A 25,655-nucleotide genomic window follows, 5' to 3' on the forward strand; every position below is an offset into this window, starting at 1 on the left:
CTCTGGGGTGGCCGGGACCCGGAGTGGGAGCCTCAGGATTGCAACCGGGCGCGCGGGTTCCTCAGTAGGGTAACCTTGAGGGAGGCTTCGGGGGGAGGACCAGGGGAGGGAGGTACTGACCGGGAACGGGGACCCTCGCGGGGACGCGATCTGGGTGTCGGTGGAAACGGGACAGCGTCCCGGACTCCCGGAACCACGGCAGGGCCACCTCGGTTCTCGCACATTCCCGGGCCCTGAGCGCGACGCCAGGAATAGCAGCCCCGGGGTGTGGGGGGGGGGGTAGAGGCGGTCGGTTCCCTCACGTCTCCCCCGCCCCGGGGCTTTCCAAGGTCACCGGGATACGGACTCTGGAACACCAGGCCGTGGTCTGAGGCGCCGGCGCCCGCGCGGGGCAGTCCCCTGCCGTAGATCCGCGCCGAGGCGCGCGACCGCCGCGCGAGGGCGCACGGGGCTGCCCCTCCGCCGGACCCCGGCCTGGGCGCGCCCTGGGAGGCCGGGTGGGAGGGGCTGCTCCTGGCTCCCCCCCGCCCCTCCCCGCGGGCCCCGCCGCTTCCGCCTGTCCTGCGGCCGCCCGGGGAGCCGGGACGTGCCGCCTGGGCTCTCCGTAGCCGGTAAGTCCCTCTTCCTATCCCCCCACAATCCCGGCCGGCGTCTCCTCCCCGTCCCCGGGCCCGGGCCGGTGAGGGGCTGGCCTGGCAGCGATCCCAGGGTGGGAGAGAGCTCATCCCCGCCCCCTCCTGGGGAAACTGAGGCCTAGAGGTGTGGCTTGCTCCGGGATCACACCTGCAGGCTGGGGCGCGGCCAAAACGGGATGTGTCATACTCCTCCGGGAGGGTTCTCTGGGGAGCAGAAAAATGGCGCTTCTAGCACCGGGTTTGGACTCCCACCCCAGGGGCTAGCGCTCGGTGTGTGTGGTGCGAGGGGGCTGCGTGTGAAAAGGCCAAGCCCCCCCTCCCCTCCCCATCTGAGCTCTCCAAGGCCAGCCCGGACTCGGGGTTCAGATACAGCCGGCCACACAGCTCTGGGCAGAGAAGGGCCCTGCCCAGTGGTCCCCAAGGTTCTCAGCACCCGGGGCCACCATGCGTCCCAGAGCCCGATGCCCCAGGTCCGGATGTCAGAGCCTGAGAACCAGGGAAACTGAGGCTGGAGAGGGTCCAGAGTGCACTGGTACAGGACCAGGGCCCTGAAACTCAGGGCTGGAAAACTCCAGCTGGTTCTTTCAGTCCTTCGGGCGCGCTGGCCCTGGCCTGAGAAAGGACTCACGGGGTGGCCGCTTCCCTCCGCCTTTCTCTGGCAATGCCATGGTCACGAGGAGGGTGTGGATGGCAAGGGACTTCACCCTTTCTCTGACAGATGGGGAAACTGAGGCCCTGGCAGACAAGTCTACCCCCCCCCAGTCCACTCACCCCCAGGGGCCTCCCTCTTTCCTGCACCACCCTCATCAATGTCTCCTTTTCCTCTGCAGGCTGCCCTTGGTGGAGCCCACATCCTCTGCACATGAGGTCACGGGGCCCCGGCTGGACTGGGGCCAGGTCAACCCGCCTTGTGACCCCCAATCCAGGGGCTCCCTGCCACCACAGGTCTGGGAGCCGAGGTGGCCCTGGAGGCCCGGGTGCAGCCAGGGGGCTTCTGCCCGGGACTCAGCCCCCGAGCCAGCCCCGCCAGCCGCACCTTCTCCACAGTCCCTCATACAGCGCTGGACTGAGACCAGCTGATCCCCATTGTACAGATGGGGAAACTGAGGCCTGGGGATGTGGAGTGGCTGGCCCTTGGCCACACAGAAAGGTAGACGCACTGACGGTGGGGAGAGTGGTGACGGGGTCCCGACACTGGAGATTCCCGTGCACTGTCCTGGAATGATTCCTTCCATAACCAGACACAGATTGAGCACTTGCTGTGTGCATGTAATCAGACGACAAACAATAGCAATAAAAGCAGATAATCCTTTGAGCTCTCCCTCCCCCTCACCAGGCTCTGCGCAGCCTGCTTTCCTTATCTGGCCTGACGGACCCCTCAGACTTTCCTGTAACGGGGGCCCTGTTATTACCCCACTTTTCAGAGACGAGAACAGAGGCCCGGAGAGGTTAAATGACTGCCCCGCATCACACAGCCAGTGGGCACAGAGCTGGGGTTCCGACCCCGGCCTGCTGGCGCCCCCACTGCCGCGCCCTCTCTGCTCCCCCACACCCCGCCCCCTCCAGAACCTGCTTCTGCTGTGGACCCTCCTGAACTGTGGTTTAGGGGGCAGTGCCCAGGTAAGGGGGGACACGAGTCCAGGGGGCCAGCGGGCTTGGGGACCTGGCCGGCGGCGGGGGGGCCACTGGCTTCTCTCCGGGCCGATGGTGCCTCTCTCTCCCCAAGTAGGGTCCAGGTGAGTGGACCCCCTGGGGTTCCTGGAGTCGCTGTTCCAGCTCTTGTGGGCGGGGTGTCTCTGTGCGCAGCCGTCGCTGCATCTGGTGAGCGCAGAAAGCTGGGGCTTAGCAGGGTGGGGTGGGAGGGGGGTGCCTGCCCCTCCTCTCCCGCCAGCCCGCCCCACTGCTGGCCGCACCCTCTGCCTGCCCACACATGCTGTGCCTTCTAATCCCACTGATCCGGCTGGAATGTGGGTGGGGGCGGCCGGGCCCAAGGGTGGGCAGGCCAGCTCTGGAAAGAGGGTTACTGGGGGTCCTGACCACACTCTGGCCCTCCTGTTCCTTGTAGGCCTCCCGGGTTAGACACATGCTGGGGAGACACCCATGAGTACCGCCTCTGCCGTTTGCCGGTAAGTTCTGTCCGCCTCCGGGGCCCTCGGGTGCGCCTTGAAGACTTCCTGCTTCCCCACTCGTGCCCCCCAAATACACCTGCCACCCTGCCAGGCTCTCTGGGCTCCCCTGGGGCTCTCCCAGCCTCGGACCTACCCATCTTTGTCCTCAGGACTGCCCCCCAGGGGCCATTCCATTCCGAGACCTCCAGTGTGCCCTCTACAATGGCCACCCTGTCCTAGGCACCCAGCAGACTTACCAGTGGGTGCCCTTCTACGGTGGTGAGTAGCCTTGACTCCTGTTGTTGGTCCACAGGAGGCAGGGAGGAGGGGCTGCTGAGAAAGAAAGACGACCGGAGGATTGCAAGAGAACATCAGCACTGGGGCTTTGAAGGATGCATAGGAGTTGAAGTGGAGGGGAAAGCAGCACAGGGAGGCAGGGTTTGTTCTGCACGGGGTTGAACACAGCCTGAGGATTTGCGTGGAGCCGTATCCTGAGGCCAACAGTTCTCGAACTTATCCCGGTGGCAGGAATTGTTGCCGCATTTAGCTGAAAATAGCAAGTTATGTAACTGTGTGCCCGGGGCAGTGTGCCTCCGCATTTAAGGGAAACAGCTTTAGACACCATAGTGAAAGCAGACACAGATAAGAAAAGCTGACAATGGAGAAGATTCCATCGGTCAGCCTCGTGGGTGTTTTGGGTTTTTGTGTGTTTTTCCCCCCTAAGAATTAGAGGAAATTTGCCATGATCCCCCCCACCCCCCCAGAGGCCCTCCAAGGCCAGCTTGGGCTCTGTGCCAGGCAGGGTCTGCCAGCCAGGCTCAGAGAAGTGGGAGCCAGGAGGAGCACCGATCCCTGCGGCTGGGAGCTTGAGCCTGCGACCAGACTGTCCACTGTGCCCCACTGCCAGGCAGCCGGGAAACTGAGTCCGGGGGAGGGCCAGTGACACACCCAGCTGCTCCGCATTCAGTCAGTACTGAATACTCCTTTTTTAAAATTCTTTTTCTCCCAATGTTTATTTATTTTTGAGAGAGAGAGAGAGAGAGAGAGAGAGAGGAAGGGGCAGAGAGAGAGGGGGACAGAGGATTCAAAGCCAGCTCTGTGCCCACCGCAGAGAGCCCAGTGCAGGGCCCGAACTCACAAACTGTGAGATCATGACCTGAGCCGAAGTCAGACACGTAACTGACTGAGCCACCCAGGTGCTCCAGCACTGGGCACTTTTTATTGGGCACATGCTGGGTGCAGGGCCCGTGTGCTGAGTGACTTCTGCCCACTGCCATACCCCAGAGCCTGGAACAGTGTCGGGAAAGTAGTAGGTGCTCTGTGAATGTTTGCAGGACGAAAGTATGAACAATGGGCTCCCTAATGTTAGGGCTTGACAGGAATGCATGCATGCATGCATCGGCCCCGGGTACTTGCCCCGGGTACTTGCTTGGGAGGGTCTGGGAGCTGAAGGCAGACGCCACCTAAGTTCCAATTCTGGCTCTAACCAAAGCCTCCAAGTGTGGCTTTGGCTGAGTCCCTGGGCCTCACATGCCTGAGGGGGAGGAGGCCAGAAGCCCCGACAGACGTCCTGGACTGGCCCAACAATTCCTTCTGTCCCCAGCGCCCAACCAGTGCGACCTTCACTGCCTGGCCGAGGGGCACGCCTTCTACCACACCTTCGGCCGCGTCCTGGACGGCACCCCCTGCAGCCCCGGGGCCCAGGGGCTCTGCGTGGCCGGCCGCTGCCTCGTAAGGCCTCGCCGGGCCCCGCCCCCCGTCCACCTCACATTCAGGCCCTGGCCACGGACCCCACTCCTTTCTCTCCCGGGTCCCGCCCCCTTCTCCAAGCCCCGCTCCCAGCACCGCACCCCCACCCCCACCCCCGCCCCGTGCCCCGCCCATGCGAGGCTCCACTCCGCCCCTTTCCCCTTAGGCCCCGCCCCGGCCCCGCCTCCTAGGGCTGTCCCAGGCCAGGGGCTGTCCGCGAAGCCGCGCTCGTCCTCCCCGCCCCTGTAGAGCGCCGGCTGTGACGGTTTGCTGGGCTCGGACGCCCGCGAAGATCACTGCGGCCGCTGCGGCGGCGCCAACGAGTCGTGCCTTTTCGTGCAGCGCGTGTTCCGTGACTCCGGTGACCGCCCTCCCCGTCGTACCCGCTTGCCCAGAGCGGGCCCTTTAACGAGCCTCGGGCCCGGAAGCGAAATCCCGAGCTGATTGGGCAGTCCGTGGCCCAGCCCCCTCCTCTCTTCATTCTGACTGGTTACTGTCAGATGGTCCCGCCCTTCCCGGAACAGATGGGGTTTTAACTCTTTCCCAGCTGCACTTAAGCGAGAATAATCTTACCTCCAAAAGTTTACCGAGCGTTGTGGAGGTGCCAGGACCCTGGCTAAGCTGCTTACCGCAGTATCTCATTTAATCCTCAACTCATCCCTCAAATACCCGCCCACTCGCGCCCAACGCCCTCCTTTCCTTCCGCCCAGGTGCCTTCGCTGGGTACTGGAACGTGACCTTGATCCCCGAGGGCGCCAGGCACATCCGCGTAGCCCACCGGAGCCGCAACCACCTGGGTATCTCAGGGCCCGAAGGGGGAGGCGTCTTGCTGGCCGCCTCGGATACAGCCGGGGAGGCTGCGGCTGCGGCTGGGGGGGAAGGGGTGCGGGAGGCGGAACGGGCCGGTTCCCGGAGCCCGGGCTGACCTTTCCCTTGCAGCGCTGATAGGGGTCGACGGGCGCCACGTGCTCAACGGGAACTGGGCGGTCAGCCCACCCGGGACCTACGAGGCGGCGGGCACCCGCGTGGTCTACACCCGCGCTGCCGGGCCAGAGGAGACGCTGCGCGCGGCTGGGCCCACCTCCCAAGACCTGCTCCTGCAGGTGCGGCCCAGGCTCTGCGGGGGCAGCTGGGAGATGGAGGGGGCGCTTGGCTACTGGATGGGGGCGGGGGGACGGGGGCCAGAGGGGGGAAGCTGGGCCATCGGGTCCGAGTGCGGCTCCCTCGGCGTGACACCCCTCCAGGTCCTCCTGCAGGAGCCCAACCCCGGCATCGAGTTCGAGTTCTGGCTCCCTCGGGAGCGCTACGGCCCCTTCCAGGCGCAGGCGCAGGCCCTGGGCTGGTCCCTGCGGCAGCCGCAGCCTCGGGAGGTGGAACCACAGCCCGCCGAAGCCCCCGCGGCCCCAGCTGCCGGTTCCCCGAGGACCCCGCCCCCCGCCCCAGGTGAGGTGGGGACGGCCCGGTGGGAGCTAGCAGGGAGGTGAGGTCCGTGCCCCTCACTGTGCGCCCCCCACAGACCCCTGCTCTCCGTGCCCAGACGCTCGAGGTCGCGCGCACCGGCTGCTGCACTATTGCGGCGGCGACTTCGGTGAGAGACTCCTAACCCCAACCGCTACCTGGCTCCTGGTTGACCTGAACTTCAGCCCTGTCCTGCTGACCCCTGCCGGCGATCTGACTTTACCCTTGACTCCTTGACCTGACTCCACCTTGACTCCTTCTCCCCCTGATGGGACTCCTTGATCTGACCCTTTGCCCTCATCTGAACTTGGACCCCTCACTGATCCCAGGCCCCTCTCCACAGTCCCCAGGGACCCCCAGTGCCCCATCTGGCCCCGGTTCCTTTCTCTGGCAACGGGGTGCACCTGGGGGGGGGGTGGGTGCCCAGGGCGGAGTGTCCAGTCGGCCTCAGCAAAGTCCTGCCCACAGTGTTCAGGGCCCGAGTGCTGAGCCGCCTCCAACAGGCCCAGGAGACGCGCTATGAGGTTCGCGTGCAGCTCATCTATAAGAACCGCTCGCCACTGCGGGCCCTGGAGTACGTGTGGGCCCTGGGTCGCTGCCCCTGCCCGCGGCTGGACCTCCATCGCGAGTACCTGCTGGCTGTCCAGCGCCTCATCAGCCCTGACGGCACTCGGGACCGGCTACTGCTGCCCCACACTGGCTACGCCCGAGCGTGGAGCCCTGCCGAGGACAGCCGCGTGCGCCTGGCTGCCCGACACTGCCCGGCCTGAGCCGCGGGACCGGGCCCCCGCCACCTGCAGCAACAGAGGCATGCCTGACCGGGCTCAGCATGTCTCCCGTCTTGCCCCGGCTTCCAGTGGCTTCCCGCCTACTACACATGCTTGGCTGTCCCTGCACCCAGTCAGGTCCACTGTCATGAGCAGGAGGCACTGGTGAGGGAGGACACACTGAAGAGACGCTCTTATTTCCTCTCTCACTCTGGCTGCCAGGAAGCTCATAGATGATTTATACTTAGAAACTTTGTGTCTGCTTTTATTTGCTTTGCCCCATGCTCACCTTCGTAGAGACACTGTCACAAACGAGCATGGCCCAAAGGAAGACTGCCCAACAAGACCTTGGAATAGAGCGGTTTCCCCTCTTGCCCTGGCTACCAGGACCTTCACTGCTGTTTAACTCCCTGACACTCTGTGCTCTCTCTTCTCACTGACACACGTACGCCTCATGTGTTCAGAGACACCGTCTCCAACAGACATGCTCCCTAGAAGACACGCCTACCCAGGTACTGTAAGGTACCCATTTCCCCTTTTGCCCCGGCCACCAGGAAGCTCAGAGATAATCTTTAGCGCCTCAGCAAGTCTGGCTGGGTCTTTCTTTCTTTCCTTTCCTTTTTTTCCTTTTCTCCTCCTTCCTCCCTTTGTCCCTTCGTCCCTTCCTTCCTTCCTTCCTTCCTTCCGATTTTATTTTTAAAATAATCTCTACGCCCGATGTGGGGCCCGAACCCACAACCCGGAGACCTAGAATCACATCCTCCCCCGACTGAGCTGGCCAGATGCCCCTGGCTGGGTTTCTTTCGGACAATTCTGCTATCCATCCCTGTTTCTCCCTATTTAATCTTTGCGAGCCCTTTTACGACAAGGACACCCCAGTGACACATACGCGGCTGCAGAAATTCCAGGATGTGCTGGTGGTCAGACCCACGGTCACGCTGTCACGATGTGTGCACGACACTCTCACGTGCACCCCAGCCCTCCTCCTCCTCCTCCTGGTCCAGTGCCCCCTCCCCACGCCCCCTGAGGGCCACACTGCCATCTCATGCCACCCGGGGCCCCGGTCCCTGTCCTCCTGTGTTCTCCTGGATATGTTCTACTCATCAGTCTTCTGGGGCCAGGAGGGCAGACCTAGGCCAAGTGTGAATTGGAGGCACCTGGAGGGTGTCACCCAACAAACCTTCTGGGGGCACTCTGGAAGGGCCACCCTTTACCTTCTCTCCCTGGATGGGACACTCTGGTCTTCTGTACCGTCCGTGGTTGTGTTTTCCTTTAGGACACAGGACGCTCAACTGTGGGTCTCAGGCTCAGTGCCTGACCTTGCAGGTGACCTGTGGCCGGACCCTGCCCCTCCCTGGGCCTCAGTTTCCCCATCTGCGAGTATCCTTTCAGCCCCTCGCAGCTCTGAGCATGGGAACCGCATCCCTCGGACTCCTTCCCCTGCCTCTGGGTCCCAGACCTGGCCCCATCCCCCCCCCCCCCCGCAAGTACTGAAGCTGGGGGCCCCCTGGCCCCCCCACCCCGCCGGTGTTATACGGGGCACAGCGCTGGAGGGTGGTGTGGGGCCTGGGCGCCCCCTAGTGGTAGGACGGGAAAGGAAGGGACGCTAGGCACCTGGTGATGCCTGCACCCGGAGGGCCCCTGCCTCTCCCTTGGGTGCTAGCCTTCCTCAGCAACACCTCTCCCCACACTCTGGCTTCCTGACACTGGCACCTACACCCAAGGCCCCTCTGTGCCCGTCAGGGCTGCCCGAGGTTGTCCCTGCACCTCTGCCACTGAGTGGGCTATGTCGGGGACGGGGGGGTCCACGGGGCAGCCCTGCCCGAGCTCCCGGACCGGCTGGCCCAGCCGGTGGAGGAGAGACCAGTGCGGGATGCGCCCTGGCAGACAGGACCCCTGAGTGGCACCCCGCTCCGTGAGGCAACATTGTTTCCAGGGCCGATCGCATACCAGTCGCCGCGGACAGTCCCTTGATGTCCTGATTTGCTCTTTCGCTTTAAAAGAAACAGGAGGGGGCGCCTGGGGGGCTCGGTCGGTTGAGCGTCCGACTTCGGCTCAGCTCATGATCTCACGGTCCGTGAGTTCGAGCCCCGCGTCGGGCTCTGTGCTGACCGCTCGGGGACTGGAGCCTGCTTCGGGTTCTGTGTCTCCCTCTCTCTCTGACCCTCCCCTGTTCATGCTCTGTCTCTCTCTGTCTCAAAAAAAAAAAATAAATAAACATTTAAAAAATTAAAATAAAAGGAAATAAAACAAACACTTGAACACTTAAGAGAGAGAAGACGCCGCTGGAATTGTACAGATGTTCAAATCCCGCACACGAACACGCACTCCAGGTGGTCAGAGAATGACAGAAACGGGGTGACCCCAGGGCTGTGTCATCCTCTCTACAATCCCCGGTCTCGGTTTTTAGCAGTCCCTGTGTCCCCATGGGGATACACAGTGCCCATGTGGTCGCCGGAAGGGACCACGAGCGAGGACGGTCAGACTTCCCTGCAGCGAGCTCCCTTGGCCGCGACAGGTGGGTCATCACTGGGGCTTCTCTGAACCCACAGGGTCTGTTAAAGGGTAAAGAACACAAATGCGAGTTCGAAGCTTGCGTCCCGTCAGTAACATAGCGATTCTGGCAAAGATTGTTTCCTTCGCCCCCTGAAGTTTTTTCCCCACGACGTCGCAGAACGCTGGCTCTGGGGTCCTGATGCTTTTCTTACTATTTTTAATTCTCTGCGGCCAGCACCCCCCTAATGCCTGCCCCGGGCCCGCCTACTCTCTCTGACCCTGAGCCAGGGTTAACCCACCGAGGGCCTGGGCCCCCACCGCCGCTGAGAGCCCCGGGCCGTCCTACAGCCCACAGGGTTACATGCGGGTCACAGGGGGCACTGGCGGGACCACTTTGGGGTACAGCTTGGCCACGTCTGCTCCAGATGAAGGTACGCGCACAGTGACGGGCTAAACCCTAGTCTCCGGAACCTGTGACCAGGACCTTGTTTGGCAAAAGGGCCTTTTCAGACGTAACTGAGAGTCTGAAGACGAGATCATCCTGGATTACCAAGGTGAGCCCTAAACCCAGTGACAAGTGTCTTTGTTAGACGGAGACAGAGGAGGCAGCCACATGGCCACAGAGGCAGGCACTGGAGGGACGCGGCCACGAGCCCAGGGATGCCTGGGGCCTCCAGGAGTTGGGACAGGTGGACAGGAACTTGCCCTGGAGCCTGCCGAGGGAGGAGCTCGGTCCTGCCACACCCTGACCTCCGCTTCCAGAATGTGGGAGAATAAACGCCTGTGATTTTAAGCCTCCCAGCGTGCTCGTGGCTCTTTCCAGCCACCCCACGACACTCAGAAATGCTCGCCCTGCACTCTCTGACAGGTGTGCGCCCCGAGGAAACCAGAGCTCTGCTCACCGAAAGCCGGTTCTAGAATGTTCCTGGCAGCTTGAGTCGCAGTAACCACAAGCTGGAGACCATTCCATCGACGGTGGATGGTGCGCACGAGCCAAATGAATCCTGTCCACCAGCCCCAGACACTACCGTGTGAGCGACCCCTCCAGCGACGACACGGCTCTGAGCCGGACAGGGAAGCACGTGGCCACTGCCGGGTGGCTGGGAGGGGCCGTGTTGTCCCCGAGTCACTGCTTACACTCTTCCGTATGTTAAGTGAAAAACAAAACAAGTCCGAGGGGCTAGATGTCATTGTTCTCACGTGGTGAGTTGACCCTGGGTGGGCCGGGGACCATCTTTGGAAGGACGCCTCTAGAGCCCATTGTGCTGTCCCCCTTGGATGGTGGGGGACAGTGCCAGGTGCAGAGAGAGCCCGGTACCGCCACCCTTTCCCCGGACTACGGCCACCCCACGTTGTTCAGACAGTTGGGCCAGTGAAAAGCAGATTCCCAGATCCCTGTCCCCAAAACCTGTGTGGACCTCTCAGCAGGGCGGGGGACTCATTAACGATTACCCTCGATCCCAGCGAAGCCTGCGTCCCCAAGCAAAACCCAAAGTCCTCACCATGCCTTCCGGGTGTCCGTGTGCTCAGGCTCACCCCAGACTCCCCTCCCTTCTCCCCCTCATTCAGCTCCACCCACGCTGACCACCCCACTCTTCCTCTAGCCCGCCAGGCACAGTCCTACCTCAGGACCTTTGTACGTGCTCTTCTCTCTGCCCGGATCACTTTTGCCCTGGCTTTCGCAAGACTCGTGCCTCTGACCTGACTTTCCTATCTCCTTCATGCCTCTACTCAAATGTCACTCCCGCGTACAGGTCCTTCTCTGACTGTTCCTGATATCGTTGCCGCCACCCCCCACCTCCCCACTGCATGTTTCCCTGGAACATTCACCTCCCTCTGACACCCCTGTTTATCATGCTGATTGTCGCCTCCCCAAATCCTCAGGAGCAGAGATTTTTTCTCTCTCTGGGCCATCACTCTTCCCTTGACTGTTGGAACAGTGCCTGGCATACAGTGGGTGCTCAGTAGTTGCTGAATGATCAAATGAATGAATCGGACCCATCGCTCGCCAGCGGCCACCACCAGCTGCGGACAAGCTGGGACTGCCGGGGCAGGGAGAGGGATTGTGGGACACGGCACAGACGCCTCAAGCGTCTCCACATCGTCTGATGCCCCTGGGGCAGCATCACCCCCAGTGGAACACCACGGAGGTATAAGCCTTGTGAGCATCTGCCTCGTTCATCCTGACGCTCCTCCGTGTTTCCCCCAGGGCTGCGACCAACTGGGATCTTGGAGAAGCAGGTCCTGGGTGAGGGGCTGACCGAGCTGGACGCTGCGGGGCCCCGGGGCCTTCCTAGTGTGTCTGCAGATGCCTGGCTAGGGACTTGCCTTTGGATGGGACGAGCCATGAGCTTACAGCCCCCTCTCGGGTGGGGCTGAGACTCTGGAGGAGACACAGGTGACACCGCGCCTGCCTTGGGCCAGAACTCCAGGGTCCACTTCCTGCTCAGGGTCGTGTCTCCCAGCCGAGACCAGCTCCTTGCTCAGCGGCCCCCCAACCCACCCAGCTTCCAGGAACCCCACCTCGAATGGGGGGTGTTCTATTGTTTTGAAGACGCCGTTGGATTGAGTTTGCCCTTTCTTAGACTCTTCGCGTCTCTATCCACACAACGGGCTGGGCACCTTCCTTCCTTGTGTCTCTGCCTGGTTTTACGATCAGGGTCATGTTGGTGTCGAAAAAGAAACCGACTAGGGGCGCTGGGGGGGCTCGGTCGGTTAAGCGTCCAGCTCTCGGTTTCAGCTCAGGTCATGATTTCAGGGATCGTGAGTTCAAGCCGCGCGTCAGGCTCTGCGCTGACAGCGGGGAGCCTGCTTGGGATTCTCTCTCTCAGAAGAAGTAAACTTAAAAAAAAAAAAAAACCAACTAAAGACAAAACGAGACAGGAGAGGAGCCATGGGCTGTAGGAGGCCCTGCGGGCGACACCCCGTCTTCCCCCAGTCTCCGGCCCCCCACCTTGGCTGGAGGCGCCCTGTGGTCCCGGGGCCAGGTGCTGCTGGCAGGGGGCGCGGGCTGGAGGGGAGGACCACTGCCCCTTGCCCACCCCCGGTGGGACAGGGGCAGGGAAAGCCTCAGGCGTGTCTGTGACCCTGGCCCCCAGAGCTCCTTTCTCCCCCCATCGCACACCCCGCCCCCTTCCGTCCTTTCCCCAGGACCCCCTCCCAAATAAAGGACTCAGATGCCAATTCTCTCTCGAGCTCTCCTCTGTGATCCTTCTCAGCCCCGTGGCAAGACCTCAGGCCGGCGGGGGCGCCTCTCCGGGCCTCAGTCTCCTCGTCTGCGAAGCGGGCACACGGCGTCGGCTCCGGATCGGGAGACGCGGCCAGGGGCTCCCCCACCCCTGAGGACACGGCCAGACGGGTCGTCGGATGAGCTTTATTGAGCCCCCCTAGCAGGCCAGATGCTTCAGCCGCCAGCAGTGCTGGAGGCAGCGAAGCCGGTGTCTGAGGTGGGGCCAGCTGCACGTGACCTCCGTGGTGGACTCGGACGTGTACTCGGCCGAGGACCCGCACGGGGAGGGGGCCGGCAGCCGGGGCGCCGAGGTGCTGCTGGTGGGCGGTGGGCTGCCCTTGGAGGCCCGGGGGGCCGGCTCCCCCGGCCCGTCCGAGGCCTTCCCGGGGGGCTGCGCCACGGGGGGACCCTGGCTGGGGGAGGTGCTGGTGCGCTGCTTGGGGCCCGCGGGCTGGGGGGCCGGCTGGGGTTGGCCCGAGGAGGTGACAGATGACTGGGGGCGCGGCTGGCCGGAGGAGCTCACTCGTGCCCGGAGCCGAAGCCGGCTCTGGGACTTGGAGGGCAGCCGGGAGCCGCCGGCCGGGGGGTCCGGCGGGGACTGGCCCGAGGTGGTCTGGGAGGCGCTCCCGGGGAGCGGCTTGCTCGGGGAGGCGGGGCTGGCGGGGGGCTCCCCCGAGGCGTCAGTTGAGGAGATCGTGGAGGGCTTGGGGTGTGACGTGCCCCCCAGCTCGCCAGGAGGCAGGTCTGCGTAGCGGCTGGACGAGGGTTTCACTTGTCCTTCTGGGGCTGGGTCACGCTTGCTTGAGCTGCAGAGAGATGGCCGTGGCGGGGGGTGAGGCAGGCCCGGCCCCGGGGGGCCGCAGGGAGTCAGTCAGGGGCAAGGCGGCCGGGGCCGGGGCCGTCTTCCCACCCTCCGTGGGGACAGCGCCCGCACACGCGGGCCCCGCCGCCCAGGCCCGGGAGTACGTACGCTGGGCTCCAAGGGCTGCGGCGGGGGTGACGAGAGCCCGGCCGCGGGCCAGGGTCTGCATGACTGGTTCCCGAAAGCGTAGGAGAGAGAGGCTGACAGTGAGGGGGTGCAGCCACACGGAGGCCAGACAGGGGCCGGGCAGGGGCAGGAGGGAAAGTGGGCAGGGGCAGGCGGGTGGGGGGCACAGACGGACAGGGCCTGCGGCGGACCGACGCCCCCGCACCCTGTGAGCACACACCGTCCCGGGTGATTCCCACTGCCACGTCCAGGGCTCTCCCGCCGAGGTCTCTCACGACGCTGTCCACGGCCTCGTGGTGCTTTAGAAACAGCGGCCGTATCGCGCGATGATACAGCATGTGAGCCCCGTTCCAGGGCCCGGGAACCATGCAGAACAACAGGAAGGCGCACTGCGGGCACGGGGCGGGGGGTCAAGACCCGTGCAGGGCGGGCCTCCCCCACCAGATGGACCGCCTCCATCAGACGCCCCTGGTGGGGGCGGGGGGCTAGTTCCGCAGAGAAGGGGCCGGGTCTCCCCCTCACACCCCTGGCCTCCCGGGCACCTGCGTGCGTCCCGGGGGCCACCCACCTTGCCCGCGTAGTAGAAAGGGAACCAGGACAGGAGTAGATCGCTGAAGAACTCGGCCAGCCCGAACAGTCCATACACCACCCAGTAGGTGAGCCACACAGTGTCGTCTTCTTTGCTTGGGCTCTCGATAGCTTTGATTCTGGGGGCGGGGAGGCGCGCAGAGTCAGGGGCTGTCCAGAGCCCCCGACACCCCCTCCCAACGCCCGGACAGCCAGCGGGCACTCACGAAGCATATGCTGGGTACACAAATCCGATTACATTGCACAGTAGAGACGCCCCGAAGCCGAACAGAAGATACAGGCTTAGCAGAGTGGCGGCTCCTGCGGGAGGAGAGGGTGTGGGCAGGGCGGCGCGCTCCGAGCCGACCCTGGCACCGGAGGCCTCCTCCTGGCCTGGCAGACCCAGGCTGCCACACTCGCTGCCCCTACGAGAGACCCCTCCGGGATAGGCCTGCTGCCCCTGCAGCGCCCTGGTGACGCCTACTATGGCCCCGAGCCCCGTGTCTCCTCGTATGTGCAACCAGTTATCAGTCGGTCCCCCCCACCCCCGAACTGTGAACTCCCCAAGGGCAGGTGGGGACCTTGGCCCTGAAGGGTAGAGTAGTTGCCCAATAAACACGTGTTGAATGAGTAAGTGACCACCTGCAATCATTAATTGCCTTACTCTGGGTCCGAGGGGAGGGCCGGGCACAAAAGCCCAGCATTTGAATGCAAACAACGGGAGAAAAACCTAGAAGTAAGGCTGTTCATTCCTCCATTAAGATGTGATTCCCGGAGGCGCCTGGGCGGCTCAGGTCAAGATCTCACAGCTCGAGAGTTCGAGCCCCGCATCGGGCTCTGTGCTGACAGCTTGGAGCCTGGAGCCTGCTTCGGATTCTGTGTGTCTGTCTTTCTCTACTCCTCCCCCGCTCAAGCTCTGTCTCTCTCCCTCTCAAAAATAAATGAACATTAAAAAAAGAAGACTTGATTCCCAGTGAGCAGAGAAGGGCAACACTGGTAATCTTTATCTCAATACGGTTTTTCATCCTGGCCACCGCGGACAATCCGGGCCAGAACATCTTTCGTGGGGGCGCCCCGGGAGCTGAGGGGGCTGAACAGCATCCCTGGCCCCCACTCATCCGTGCCAGGAGCGCCCCCAGCCGCGACAACCACAGATGTCCCCAGACATTGTTCAGTACCCCGAGGGGGACAGCATAGCCTCAAGCGAGGGCTGTTGTCTTAGTGGGAGACAGCTGAACGTTTTCCACTCACTGCGTGACACCGAGCAAGTCTTTCTCTCTGCTTGGAGCCTCAGTTTCCCCATCTGCCAATGGGGTGGTAATGACCCTGCCTCCTCAGGCGGCCTTGGGGATAGCTAATACCACTCAACAGGGAGAGCTCCTCTTTTCTACATGTTTGCTGAGCACCTTCTGGGGGTACAAACACATTCCCAGTGACGGGCCCGGAGCACACACTGCTGGGGGAGGTGGGGAGCCAGGAGTGTTAGCTGCTCTGCAAACTCGTAAACACTGCCTTCGTTAAGTGCGCGGGTCTCTGTGCTTCCCTGCTGTGTCTCACTCACTGGCCAGAACAACAGGGCAGCTGGGAGGAGGGGGGACCAAGGTCACTCAGAGAGCCTCTGGGCTCCTGGGAGCATTTTACAGCCTCCGGCCTCCTCCCCAGGCGGTTATCTGTAGAGACAGAGGTCACTTGCGTACCAAAGGGCACCCCCTCCCTTCCCTCCACCTGGGTGAGTCTTTATCCCTCGGGTCTGGGGTCAGGACAGGGAAGGGGGCCTCCCCAGTTGGCCCCAGGAGGTCTGGTCACTGCCTCATCTGGGTTTCCTTTGTTATCTGGGCTGGGGATTTGACCATCTGGGGCGGGTGGGGCCCAAGGGGGATGTCACCCCCAACTGCTAGTTGGGGGGAGCAGGTTTCCCAGGGCACCTCTCCCTCAATCCCTATTCTTGCAGCCTCAGCAAGCGAGGATGACCTTGGACATCTGAGGGGGGGCACCATCCCAGAGATCAGCAACAGACAGGGCTCAGGGAGGGGGGGGTAGGGAGGGGCGAATGCTCCAGACGGGGGTGGGGGGGGCAGAGGCAGCCTTGCACAAAGCCCCTGACTCTCTGGGCCTCAGTTTCCCCCCCTGTGCCTCCCAGCTTCCCCGATTGGCCCCTCCCCAGTGCTCTATGACTAAAGCCCTGCCCACGGGTATCAGGGATGTGGAAAGTCAGCAGAGAAGTCAGGGCCTGCTCCCAGGGTCAGGTTCCTGGCCAGGCTGACATGGCCTGGGCACTGGAAGCCTGGGGGAGTAAACTGTGGACCTTCCCTGCCTGGCACGGATTCCCCAGCTGGGGGAAAATGGGAGGAAAGTGGACTGCTGGGATCTGCACACAGAAGGTGCTCAGTACGTGTGTCCCTGTCCTCACCCAACCCCCCCCCCCCACTTCTGGACAAAGTGTTCCTGGAATTCGCTCCAGGGGGCTTCCTGGAAGAGGTGGCGTGGGGCCTGGGACAGGGAAAAAGAGGGGAGGGAGCGTTTAAGGAGTACCTACTAGACAGTTTGGGAGAGTGGCAGGGGGCATCCAAGGCCACCGAGGAAGAGGAAGAGGAGGGGGACTGGAGGGGTAGCAGTCAGAAGGGCTGGCTCCCCGCTCTGTGGCCCCCCAGCCAATATTTGCCCAACCCCACCACAGGGTCAAACAACCCAGTGGGCCAAAGCACAGGGTGGGAGAGGGACAGGGCACGCCAAGGGGAGGTGACTGGTAGGAAAACAATGGGCGGAGGGGAATGGGAGTGACCCTTCCCTCCTGGCCTGGAGCATGGGGGGGGGGGGATGGAAAAATCTCTACACTTGCTTCCAGGCTGATGTTCCTGTGGGACGGGGGTGTGGCAAGACTCCCAGGGCACTGGCTGTCTACCCGCCGCTCTCCCCTCCCCCAGGGTGGACCGAGCAACTGGAAGAACCGGACTTCGGCCTGGAATTCACCCAGGGCCACGACGGAGGGGGCAGCGAACGGTCTCCAGACCTGAGGACTGGAGTGGAGGCACTACTGGGCCCGAGAGAGGGAGTGACACTAGGCAGAGGTCGCAGGGCGGGGGCGGAGGAGGGGCTGCGGGCAGACGCAAAGTCCTGGTCCATGACCCCTCAGGATCTGTCTCACCAGGGGGGGTGCTCCCCACCGTCCGAGCCCGGACCGTGCAGAAGACGCCGGCCGGAAGGGGCCAGGCCCGGGACCCCGTTGCCCCAGGGCCTCAGTGTGCCCATCGGCGAAATGGGACAGGAGCCCAGAGCGCCCCGGACTGCTCACCCGTGGCTAAGTACCGCTTGTCGACACCTGTCTTGGCTTCGAGCGCCCTTAGCGCTTCGGTGGCCAAGTTCCTTTGTTCCAGAAAGTGCTCGAAGCGCTGGCGCAGGCCGTCCATGACACCGGCGAGCCGGGGCCTGGCAGCCCGAGCTCGACCGCGGCCCCGCACACCTGCCCCGCAGCGCGCGTGCCGCTTTACCCAGGTGCGAGAAGCCCCGCTCCGCCCCCGAGCTGGTCTCCGCCCCTGCGCTGGTCTCCGCCCCCTGCCCCCCACTCCGGCCAATGGGAGGGCAGGGCGGACAAAGGAGGTGGGGCCTGCCCCTTCTCCCCCGCCGCATCGCCCTCTGGCGGGCCGCGGCCGCCCCAGCTGCGACGCCGGGGGCAGAGGGCGGGGCGCGGAGGCCGAGGGTGCCGATTGGCGGAGCGGAAGCGGGACGTAGCTGATTGGAGGGGTGGGGTCATGGCCGGGGATTATTGGCTGAGCCGTTGCGGGGGTGGAGCTGGGGGAGGAGGAGAGAAGCGTGCCGAGGGGCGGAGCTGACGGGAGGAACTGGAGAAAGACCAGAGCTGATTGGCGAGAACAGAGGAGGGGCGGGGTTGACCATAAAGGAGCGGGGGACAGACTCTCGGAGGAGGGGGGATGGGACGGAGCTAAGCTGGGGAGGCGGGACTTACTCAGAAGAACAATTCCGGTTGGGCCGGGTAGGAGGCAGGACTAATTCTAGAGGGAGGGATGGGCAGGCAAGGGGGCGGGAATAAAGGGGCGGGCCAGGGGGAGCAGCCTTGAACACTCCTCTAGGTCGGTCGGAAGTTTTGGTCACTGTACAAATGAGGGAGACTGAGGCTCCATAGGGTTTGGATCTGTGGAAGACCAGGGCGGGGGTGTTCCCCGCCCCCCCCGCCCCGTCTTCGGCCGGATCTTCGCGCTCCTTGGGGGGGGGGGGAGAGACAGCCACAAGGACCCCTGGGAGTTGACGCCTTTCAGGGGTTGCTATGGCCCCGGGGGCGGGGCGGGCGCTTGGGCCCACTCGGCGGTTTGGCCGGGGGGAGGGGTTTCGGAGGCCCCGCCCCGGCCCCGCCCCCCGCCGCCATGCGGCCCTCCTGGACTGCGCTCTGGCTGCGCCTTGCCTTGGCTCTGGGCCTGGCCCTCGTTGGCCCCCTGCCTGTGGGGTGGTCCTCGGCCCGGGTCCCCATCTATGTCAGCAGCTGGGCCGTGCGGGTGTCCCAGGGTTACCGGGAGGCCGAGCGCCTGGCGCGCAAATTCGGCTTCGTCTACCTGGGGCAGGTGGGTGGCACCCGAAGGGACAGGAGGGGCAGGGGCTGGACACCCCTCCGGCAGACGGGAGGGGTACCCAAGATATCAAGGACCCCCAGCTCACCCAGGCCTCGACCAGCTTCAGACTCTGGGACCCCCAGAGGGCACCTGAAGCCCCCAGCGGCGCACCTGGTTGGGGGAGGATGTTGGCCACCGTCCTGGGGACTCCGTCTCGGAGGCAGGTGCCATCGTTGCGGATGCCCCCTCGCGTTCCCAGATCTTTCCTGACGGGCAGTACTTCCACCTGAGGCACCGGGGCGTGGTCCAGCAGTCCCTGAGCCCACACTGGGGCCATCGCCTGCGCCTGAAAAAAGACCCCAAGGTGAGCCTGCTCAGCCACTTGTTATCCAAGCCACCTGCCCTCTGAGCCTCGGTTTCCACTTGGTCCCCCAGTCTGTACGATAGGGACCATCCGTGGACAGCAACAGGGCACGTGTGCGTGCTGAGCTCACCTCGGGGCCTTGGCACACTGTCAGCATTTCTTTTTGCCCCCCCCCCGCCCCCATCTTCTCTCTCCCCCTAAAGGTCAGGGGTCCCACATACTCTGTAAAGACGGCAGATAACATTCTAGTTCACGGGATGGAGAGAAGGGAATTGGTCCTTTTTCTGACCGGGAGTAGGAATCCTGCCTGAAGTCAGCCACTGAGGCTGTGAGATGCTCAGAGAGGTGCCACATTGGGAAAAGGCTTTCGATGCCAAGCTGGGGACTTGAGGCTGAGTTTGTAAACCCTCAGGAGCCAAGATGGGGTTCGGGCTGGGGGGCTGATCAGCATGGAGGCGAGAGGCTTGATCACTTGAAACCCACTGGGAGCGCTGGGAACGGGGAGAAGTTGCCAGCTCAAGGTGTGGTTTGCACGAGAGAGGCCAGGGCTTGCCAATGGATTAGACGTGTGGGACAGAGAGAAATTGGGGCCAGCTCCCGCGTCTGGAGCTGGGCACATGGGGAGACAATTGCACCATCACTGGGATGAGGGTGAGGGCACAGGAGCTGGTTCAGGGCGGGGCAGGGCGGGGCGGGGGGGGCGGGGGTGGGGGGGAGATCAACAAGGAAGAAAGAAGGGCAAAAAGGTCTGAGGAAGACCAACCTGGGGCAGGCAGAATGGCTGTGTGCAAAGGCCCTGGGGTGAGGCACCACTGTGACTGCAGCAGAGGGAGGCTGGTGGGGGCCGGGTAGGCGGGGCTTTGTGGGCCCTGGAGAGGGGGGCAGCATGGGAGGGGCTCTGCAGACAGTGATGCTACTGTGTTGCAGGGAGGCAGGGGGGCAGGTGGGGAACCAGGGCGGAGGCAGGTATGGCCGTCCAGGGATGTCTTACGAGGGGTGGCCGCTACAGGAGGGAGATGGGCGGATCTTGGGCAGAAGGACCTAGAACAGGGACCGGGGAAGGGATAGGGCTGGGCCTCAAGAGCAGTGGGCCCTGGGGACTGGTGCTAGGGCCTTGGTCCCCTCTGAAGGCAGAGCCCCAGGCACACGGGGACCCCAAGGAGCAGCCTCACCAAGGACGAGGTCCCGCGCCCCGTCCCACACCATGACGGACCCAGGACAAGCAGCGGGCGACCCAGACACAGCCCCGCCCCAGCCGCGGCCCACACAGAGTCGTCCCCTGGTGGGCCTGGGGAGGAGACCGACGCAGACCCTGGAGGCAGACTCGGGCCCCGCGGCCCAGAATTGGTGGGAAAGGCTTGGTGGAGCCGGTCAGGGCCCCGCCAGGTGCGCGGGTGCGAGAGCCGCACCGGCGGGTGGAGGGGTGCAGGGCGGGCTGGCTCTGGGGGCCCGGCGCCCTCCTGCAGCGCGCGTCTGTCTGCAGGTGCAGTGGTTCGAGCAGCAGACGCTGCGGCGGCGTGTGAAGCGCTCGGTGGTGGTGCCCACGGACCCCTGGTTCTCCAAGCAGTGGTACATGGTGAGCGGGCCGGGCCGGGCGGTGGGGCCGGGTGGGGCCGGAGCCCCGCTGACCCCGGCCCCTGCCTTGCACAGAACAACAAGGTGCGGCCGGACCTGAACGTCCTGCAGGTCTGGAGCCAGGGGCTGTCGGGCCGGGGCATTGTGATCTCTGTCCTGGACGATGGCATCGAGAAGGACCACCCGGACCTCTGGGCCAACTACGTGAGACCGTGGGGACTGGGGTGGGGGCTGCGCCAGGTCCCGCGGCCTGCCCCCGTCCCTCACGCCCCCGCTCGGCCCCCAGGACCCCCTGGCCAGCTACGACTTCAATGACTACGACCCAGACCCCCAGCCGCGATACACGCCCGGCGACGAGAACCGGTGAGTGGCGGTGAGTGGCGGCGTCCTGCGGGGTGTGTGAGGGCGGCGCCAGTGCCTTGTGGGGAGCCTGGGTGGGGGGAGGGGGGGGGCTGGGACTGGCCTCCCTCTCTGCCTTGGCGCCAGGCACGGGACCCGCTGTGCCGGGGAAGTGGCCGCAATCGCAAACAACGGGTTCTGTGGAGCGGGTGTCGCCTACAATGCCCGGATCGGAGGTATCGGGGCCCGGCTCCCGCACCCCGGGGACGGAGGGCAGCCCGGACGGCACGGGGCGCCCAGGGATTGTGGGCAGAGTTAGGCGGCTCTGGGGGATGCAGGGCCCAAGCTCCGGTAGGGGGAGAGCTGAGCCCCGCGCAGACGCCCCCGCTCCAGAGGGGGCCTGGGGGGGGGGGGCGCGGCGGGGCTGACCGCGGAGGCCGGACGCCCACCCCTGCAGGCGTGCGCATGCTGGACGGCACCATCACGGACGTCATCGAGGCCCAGTCGCTGAGCCTGCAGCCGCAGCACATCCACATCTACAGCGCCAGCTGGGGCCCCGAGGACGACGGCCGCACGGTGGACGGCCCGGGCGTCCTCACCCGCGAGGCCTTCAGGCGCGGCGTGACCAAGGTGAGCCCACCCCGGGGGCCTCGGAGGGCCTGGGCCGGCCCTGGAGGCCGACGCGCCCATCCGCTCCCTCGTGCCCGCGTGCAGGGCCGCGGTGGGCTGGGCACTCTCTTCGTCTGGGCGTCGGGCAACGGCGGCCTGCACTACGACAATTGCAACTGCGACGGCTACACCAACAGCGTGTACACGCTCTCCGTGGGCAGCACCACCCGCGAGGGCCGCGCGCCCTGGTACAGCGAGGCCTGCGCCTCCACGCTCACCACCACCTACAGCAGCGGCGTGGCCACCGACCCGCAGATCGTGAGTGCCGGGGAGGGGGGGGACCCAGGGGCAGGGGGAGGCCCCCCTCCGCGCCCGCTTCCCCCTCCCCTCCTCCCCTCCCTTCCCTCCCCCTGTCTCCTTTCCCTTCCCATCTGTCCTTGTCCCACCTTCCCCCCAAGACCCTGTTGTCTTCCCCCTTGGCGCCTCCCCTCCCCCACCCCTCCCTGCCCGTCCCCTCCCCCCACCTTCCGTCCCGCCCCCCCACTCTCCCCCCTCCCAGGGCTGCCCTGTGGCACCTGGAACACAGAGGGGTCCCAAGACCAGGCCCCAGTGTCCTCACCCCTTCGTCTACCCTCCTGTCTCTGGCGGGGCAGGCTCCCCAGCTGTGTGACCTGGGTGGCGCTCGGGGCCCCGTTCCTGGAGGTACCTCTGCGGCACCTTCTTGAACCCTTGATGCATTTTGCACGAAGGCCGGGTCTCCCTGTGCACCGGTCCCCCCCAAGCCCCCGTCTCCGCCCCTAGGTCACCACGGATCTGCACCACCGGTGCACGGACAAACACACGGGCACCTCGGCGTCGGCCCCGCTGGCCGCGGGCATGATCGCCCTGGCTCTGGAGGCCAAGTAGGTGCTGGAGGGGACCCCGCTTTCTGCGCTCACCGCCCCCCCCCGCCCGGCCCCAGCTCACCTACCCTCGCGTGCCCCCAGCCCGTTCTTGACATGGAGGGATATGCAGCATTTGGTGGTCCGTGCGTCCAGACCCGCGCAGCTCCAGGCTGAGGACTGGAGGCCCAACGGCGTGGGGCGCCAAGGTGAGGCGGGGCCGGGCGGAGGGGGGGACGCCACGCCCCCAGGGCGAGTGACCACCCCCCGTCCCCGCAGTGAGCCACCACTATGGCTACGGGCTGCTGGATGCCAGGCTGCTGGTGGACATGGCTCGAACGTGGCTGCCCACACGGCGCCAGCAGAAGTGCGTCATTGAGATCGTACACACCCCCACGTGAGCAGCCCTCCGCCGCCGCGCCTCCGCTGTGTCCGCCTGTCCTCTCCCCGCACCCGTCATCGCCGCGGGGGAGGGGGTGACAGACGCGTGGGGCCCAGCACCCGTTGCCTCGCTTTCCCCAATATAAGATGAGAAAGAGGGTGGGCTCCACGGCGTGAGCCCAGACCCCGGTGCCCCCCCCCGCCCGCAGGCCCGCAGAAGGGGCGCTCACAGCCCGCGCCGCCCCCAGCCCCATCTTGCCGCTGACGCAAGTGAGGAGGAACGTGTCGGCGTGCGCCGGCCGAGCCAACCACATCCGCTCGCTGGAGCACGTGCAGGTGCAGCTCTCGCTGTCCTACAGTCGCCGCGGGGACCTGGAGATCTCGCTCACGAGCCCCATGGGCACCCGCTCCACGCTCGTGGCCATCAGGTGCAGGGGTGGGGTACCTGGCCCCGTGGCAGCCGCTCTGTCCTTCCCCGGGTGTGGGCAGTGCGCTGTGGGGTCGGGGGGGGGGTCTGCTCAGGCCGGACACCCGACGCGCTCCCCCCTCGGGAGCCCTGCCAGCAGCCGTGCTCGGCCCTGCAGACCCCACTGTCCTCGGGGCTTTGAAGCCCCCCCTCCACCCCCACCCACCCTGCCTCCTGCCCCAGACCCTTGGACGTCAGCGGCCAAGGCTACAACAACTGGATCTTTATGTCCACCCACTTCTGGGACGAGGACCCGCGGGGCCCGTGGACGCTGGGCCTGGAAAACAAGGGCTACTACTTCAACACGGGTGAGAGCGACACCCAGGCTGGGGCCTCGGGCCCTGGACCGGCCTGGGATCCCCCCTGCAGAGGGGTCCGGGGTCTCCCTGGGACACTGAGCGGGTATCTTCGGAGAATAGTAGATGCCAGTTACCGGCGCCCAGTGGGCGTCCGGCCTGGGGGCCATCGGCGTCTGGGACTCCGGGGTGGGGCGGGGCGGCCGGGGAGAGGAGCCAGGAGGGCGGACCAGGTGCCGACAGCCTGTCCCCCTTTTCCCCGTGCCCCCCCGCGACCCCCACCCAGGGACGCTGTACCGCTACACGCTGCTGCTCTACGGGACGGCCGAGGACATGACGGCGCGGCCCCCGGGCCCCCAGGTGACCAGCAGCGCGTGTGTGCAGCGGGACACAGAGGGGCCGTGCCAGGGTGAGTGCCTGGCGCGGCACGGCCTGCTCGCTGGGGGGCGGCAGCAGCGGGCAGTGTGCGTGTGCGGCCCGGGGCGAGAGGGCATACGGGGCGGCGGGCCCTGGCCTCACACCCCAACGTACGTGTGCCCCGCGCAGAACGCCACGGCCCCGCCCACGTCCTGGGCCACCTCCGCCTCTCCTGCTGCCCGCCCAGGTACTTCGGCCACACCCGGCAGGCAGTGACCGCTGGGCCCGGCCGCTCCCGCCCTGTGCGTCTGCTCGAGCCGCCGCGCCTCCTGCTACACCTGCCTCGGCCGCTCCCCGCTCACCTGCACTGCCTGCCCCCCCCCCCCCCGGCCTCCACGCTGGACGAGCGTCGCGGCTCCTGCTCGGGACCCGTCCCTCCCAGCGGCCTCCCCCAGCCCGCCGCAGTCGCCCACCCCGGCCGCCAGCGCGGCCGAGCCCGGGCCGTGGTACTGGCCCCGCTGGCCGTGGCCTTCGGGAGCCCCTCTCTCCGCAGCGTCCTCGCTATAGGCTGCCCACCGCTGTGTGCGGGGCCCCCCCGCCACCACCGCAGGTCCAGCTGCTGGCCGGGACCTAGAGACACCTGAGCAGGGGGCACACGTGTGTCTGTGCAGGCACTGCCATCCTGCTCCTTTGCTCCAGACTGGAACCTGGGCGGGGGGGTGCAGGGACCCGCCCCCGGAGGCTCTGGCTAATCACGGAGGCCCTCAGGCCAGGGGCGACCTGCTGGAATCCCGAACCCGAAATTGGCAGGTCCGGGTGAAAGAGAGAGAGAGAAGTCTAGCTACACGGTTTGGGGTGGGGGCGGGGTGGGATGGGGCAGAGGCAGGGCTGTGACAGCCCCAGAAGTGGGGGGAGGGGCAAGGGGAACCAATGACCGCATCCAGAGTCTCTGGCACCATGTCAGACCTCGGAGTTTGCAAATAAAGGTTGAATAGGAGGTGCCAGGTCTGTGGTCTCCTTTGGGGCAGGGGCAGGCCCCGTCCCCATGGCATGGTTGGGGGTTCCCCCGCACCCCGCTTGGAAACGGTCTTCTCCTGGAGGACCCTGTGGCCCACAAGGGAAAAGGGGCAGCTGGGGCCCGGGGCCCCCAGTCTGGTGGGGGCAGGAGTGAAGTGGGGGGTCCCCAGGGCGGCGCGCTGCATTCCTAACTCCTCCTAAGTTTCCCTCGTCCTGTTGGGGTGTTTCTCTTTGACGCTGATCATTAAGAGAAGCACGATTCCCAAATGAGCATGCGTGCGGCTGTTGCCCGCCCCGCAGGTAGGTCTATGAAGTTATAACAATCGCGCTGCTTCTCTACTCCCCGAGAGTCGTGGGGAGGCCGAGGGAATTATGGGCTGGAGGCATGTTGCTTTCACTGGCCCCCAAGCTGGATTTTCCCGTTCTGGACGTTTCACCCACGTGGACTCACACCCTGCGTGGCCTCTCGTGTCTGGTTCCCTCCCTGAGTTTTGTGTGTTCAGCCCTGCAGACGGCGGGTGTCCCCGCTCCTGCTCGCGGCCGAGTGGGCGGGCCGTGTGTTGATCCATTCATCCATCCCTGCCCAGTCGGGCTGTTTCTACATCCCGCGAATTGTGAATCCTGCTGCTGTGAGCATGTGTGCGGATCTGAGCACCTGCCAGGGCCGGGCCGTGCGTCCAGGGGTGCTTGGCCGCCTTCTTGAAGTTTTGGTGGCCTCGTCTGCGCAACAGCACCAAGCCCAGCCCTTGCTTCACCCGACGTAAGGTCGAGAGAGGTAGTCTTCCCACTGGCACACAGCAAGCACCCAAAA

The 25,655-nt window shown here is 65.1% G+C and overlaps 2 protein-coding genes across 3 annotated transcripts; both read left to right on the forward strand.

Moving 5' to 3' along the window:
- Positions 1-1,729: 1,729 nt before the first annotated feature.
- On the forward strand, positions 1,730-7,389 carry ADAMTSL5 (ADAMTS like 5). Of its 2 annotated transcripts, none has more exons than XM_047100839.1 (12): positions 1,730-1,785; positions 2,060-2,255; positions 2,365-2,456; positions 2,701-2,761; positions 2,914-3,022; positions 4,347-4,474; positions 4,742-4,853; positions 5,203-5,289; positions 5,432-5,595; positions 5,737-5,935; positions 6,009-6,080; positions 6,419-7,389. In XM_047100839.1, exons 1-12 carry the CDS (start codon positions 1,730-1,732, stop codon positions 6,718-6,720), a joined length of 1,578 nt encoding a protein of 525 aa, XP_046956795.1. In that variant the 3' UTR covers positions 6,721-7,389. The 2 variants fall into 2 exon arrangements, with proteins under 2 accessions (XP_046956795.1, XP_046956796.1); XM_047100840.1 differs by having other exon boundaries at positions 2,186-2,255.
- Positions 7,390-18,376: 10,987 nt separating this feature from the next.
- Positions 18,377-23,883, forward strand: PCSK4 (proprotein convertase subtilisin/kexin type 4). The gene is made up of 13 exons (XM_047100846.1): positions 18,377-18,571; positions 18,819-18,923; positions 20,407-20,499; positions 20,574-20,702; positions 20,785-20,861; positions 20,985-21,073; positions 21,295-21,467; positions 21,552-21,764; positions 22,248-22,348; positions 22,433-22,536; positions 22,607-22,724; positions 22,957-23,136; positions 23,757-23,883. The coding sequence occupies exons 1-13, from the start codon at positions 18,377-18,379 to the stop codon at positions 23,881-23,883; spliced, it is 1,704 nt and encodes a 567-aa protein (XP_046956802.1).
- The last annotated feature ends 1,772 nt before the right edge of the window (positions 23,884-25,655 follow it).

This window comes from Lynx rufus, unplaced genomic scaffold (assembly GCF_022079265.1).
Source record: "Lynx rufus isolate CCGP_SWC_20201006 ecotype Redwood Valley unplaced genomic scaffold, mLynRuf1.p SCAF_53, whole genome shotgun sequence".
In the NCBI taxonomy this organism is placed as follows: domain Eukaryota; kingdom Metazoa; phylum Chordata; class Mammalia; order Carnivora; family Felidae; genus Lynx; species Lynx rufus.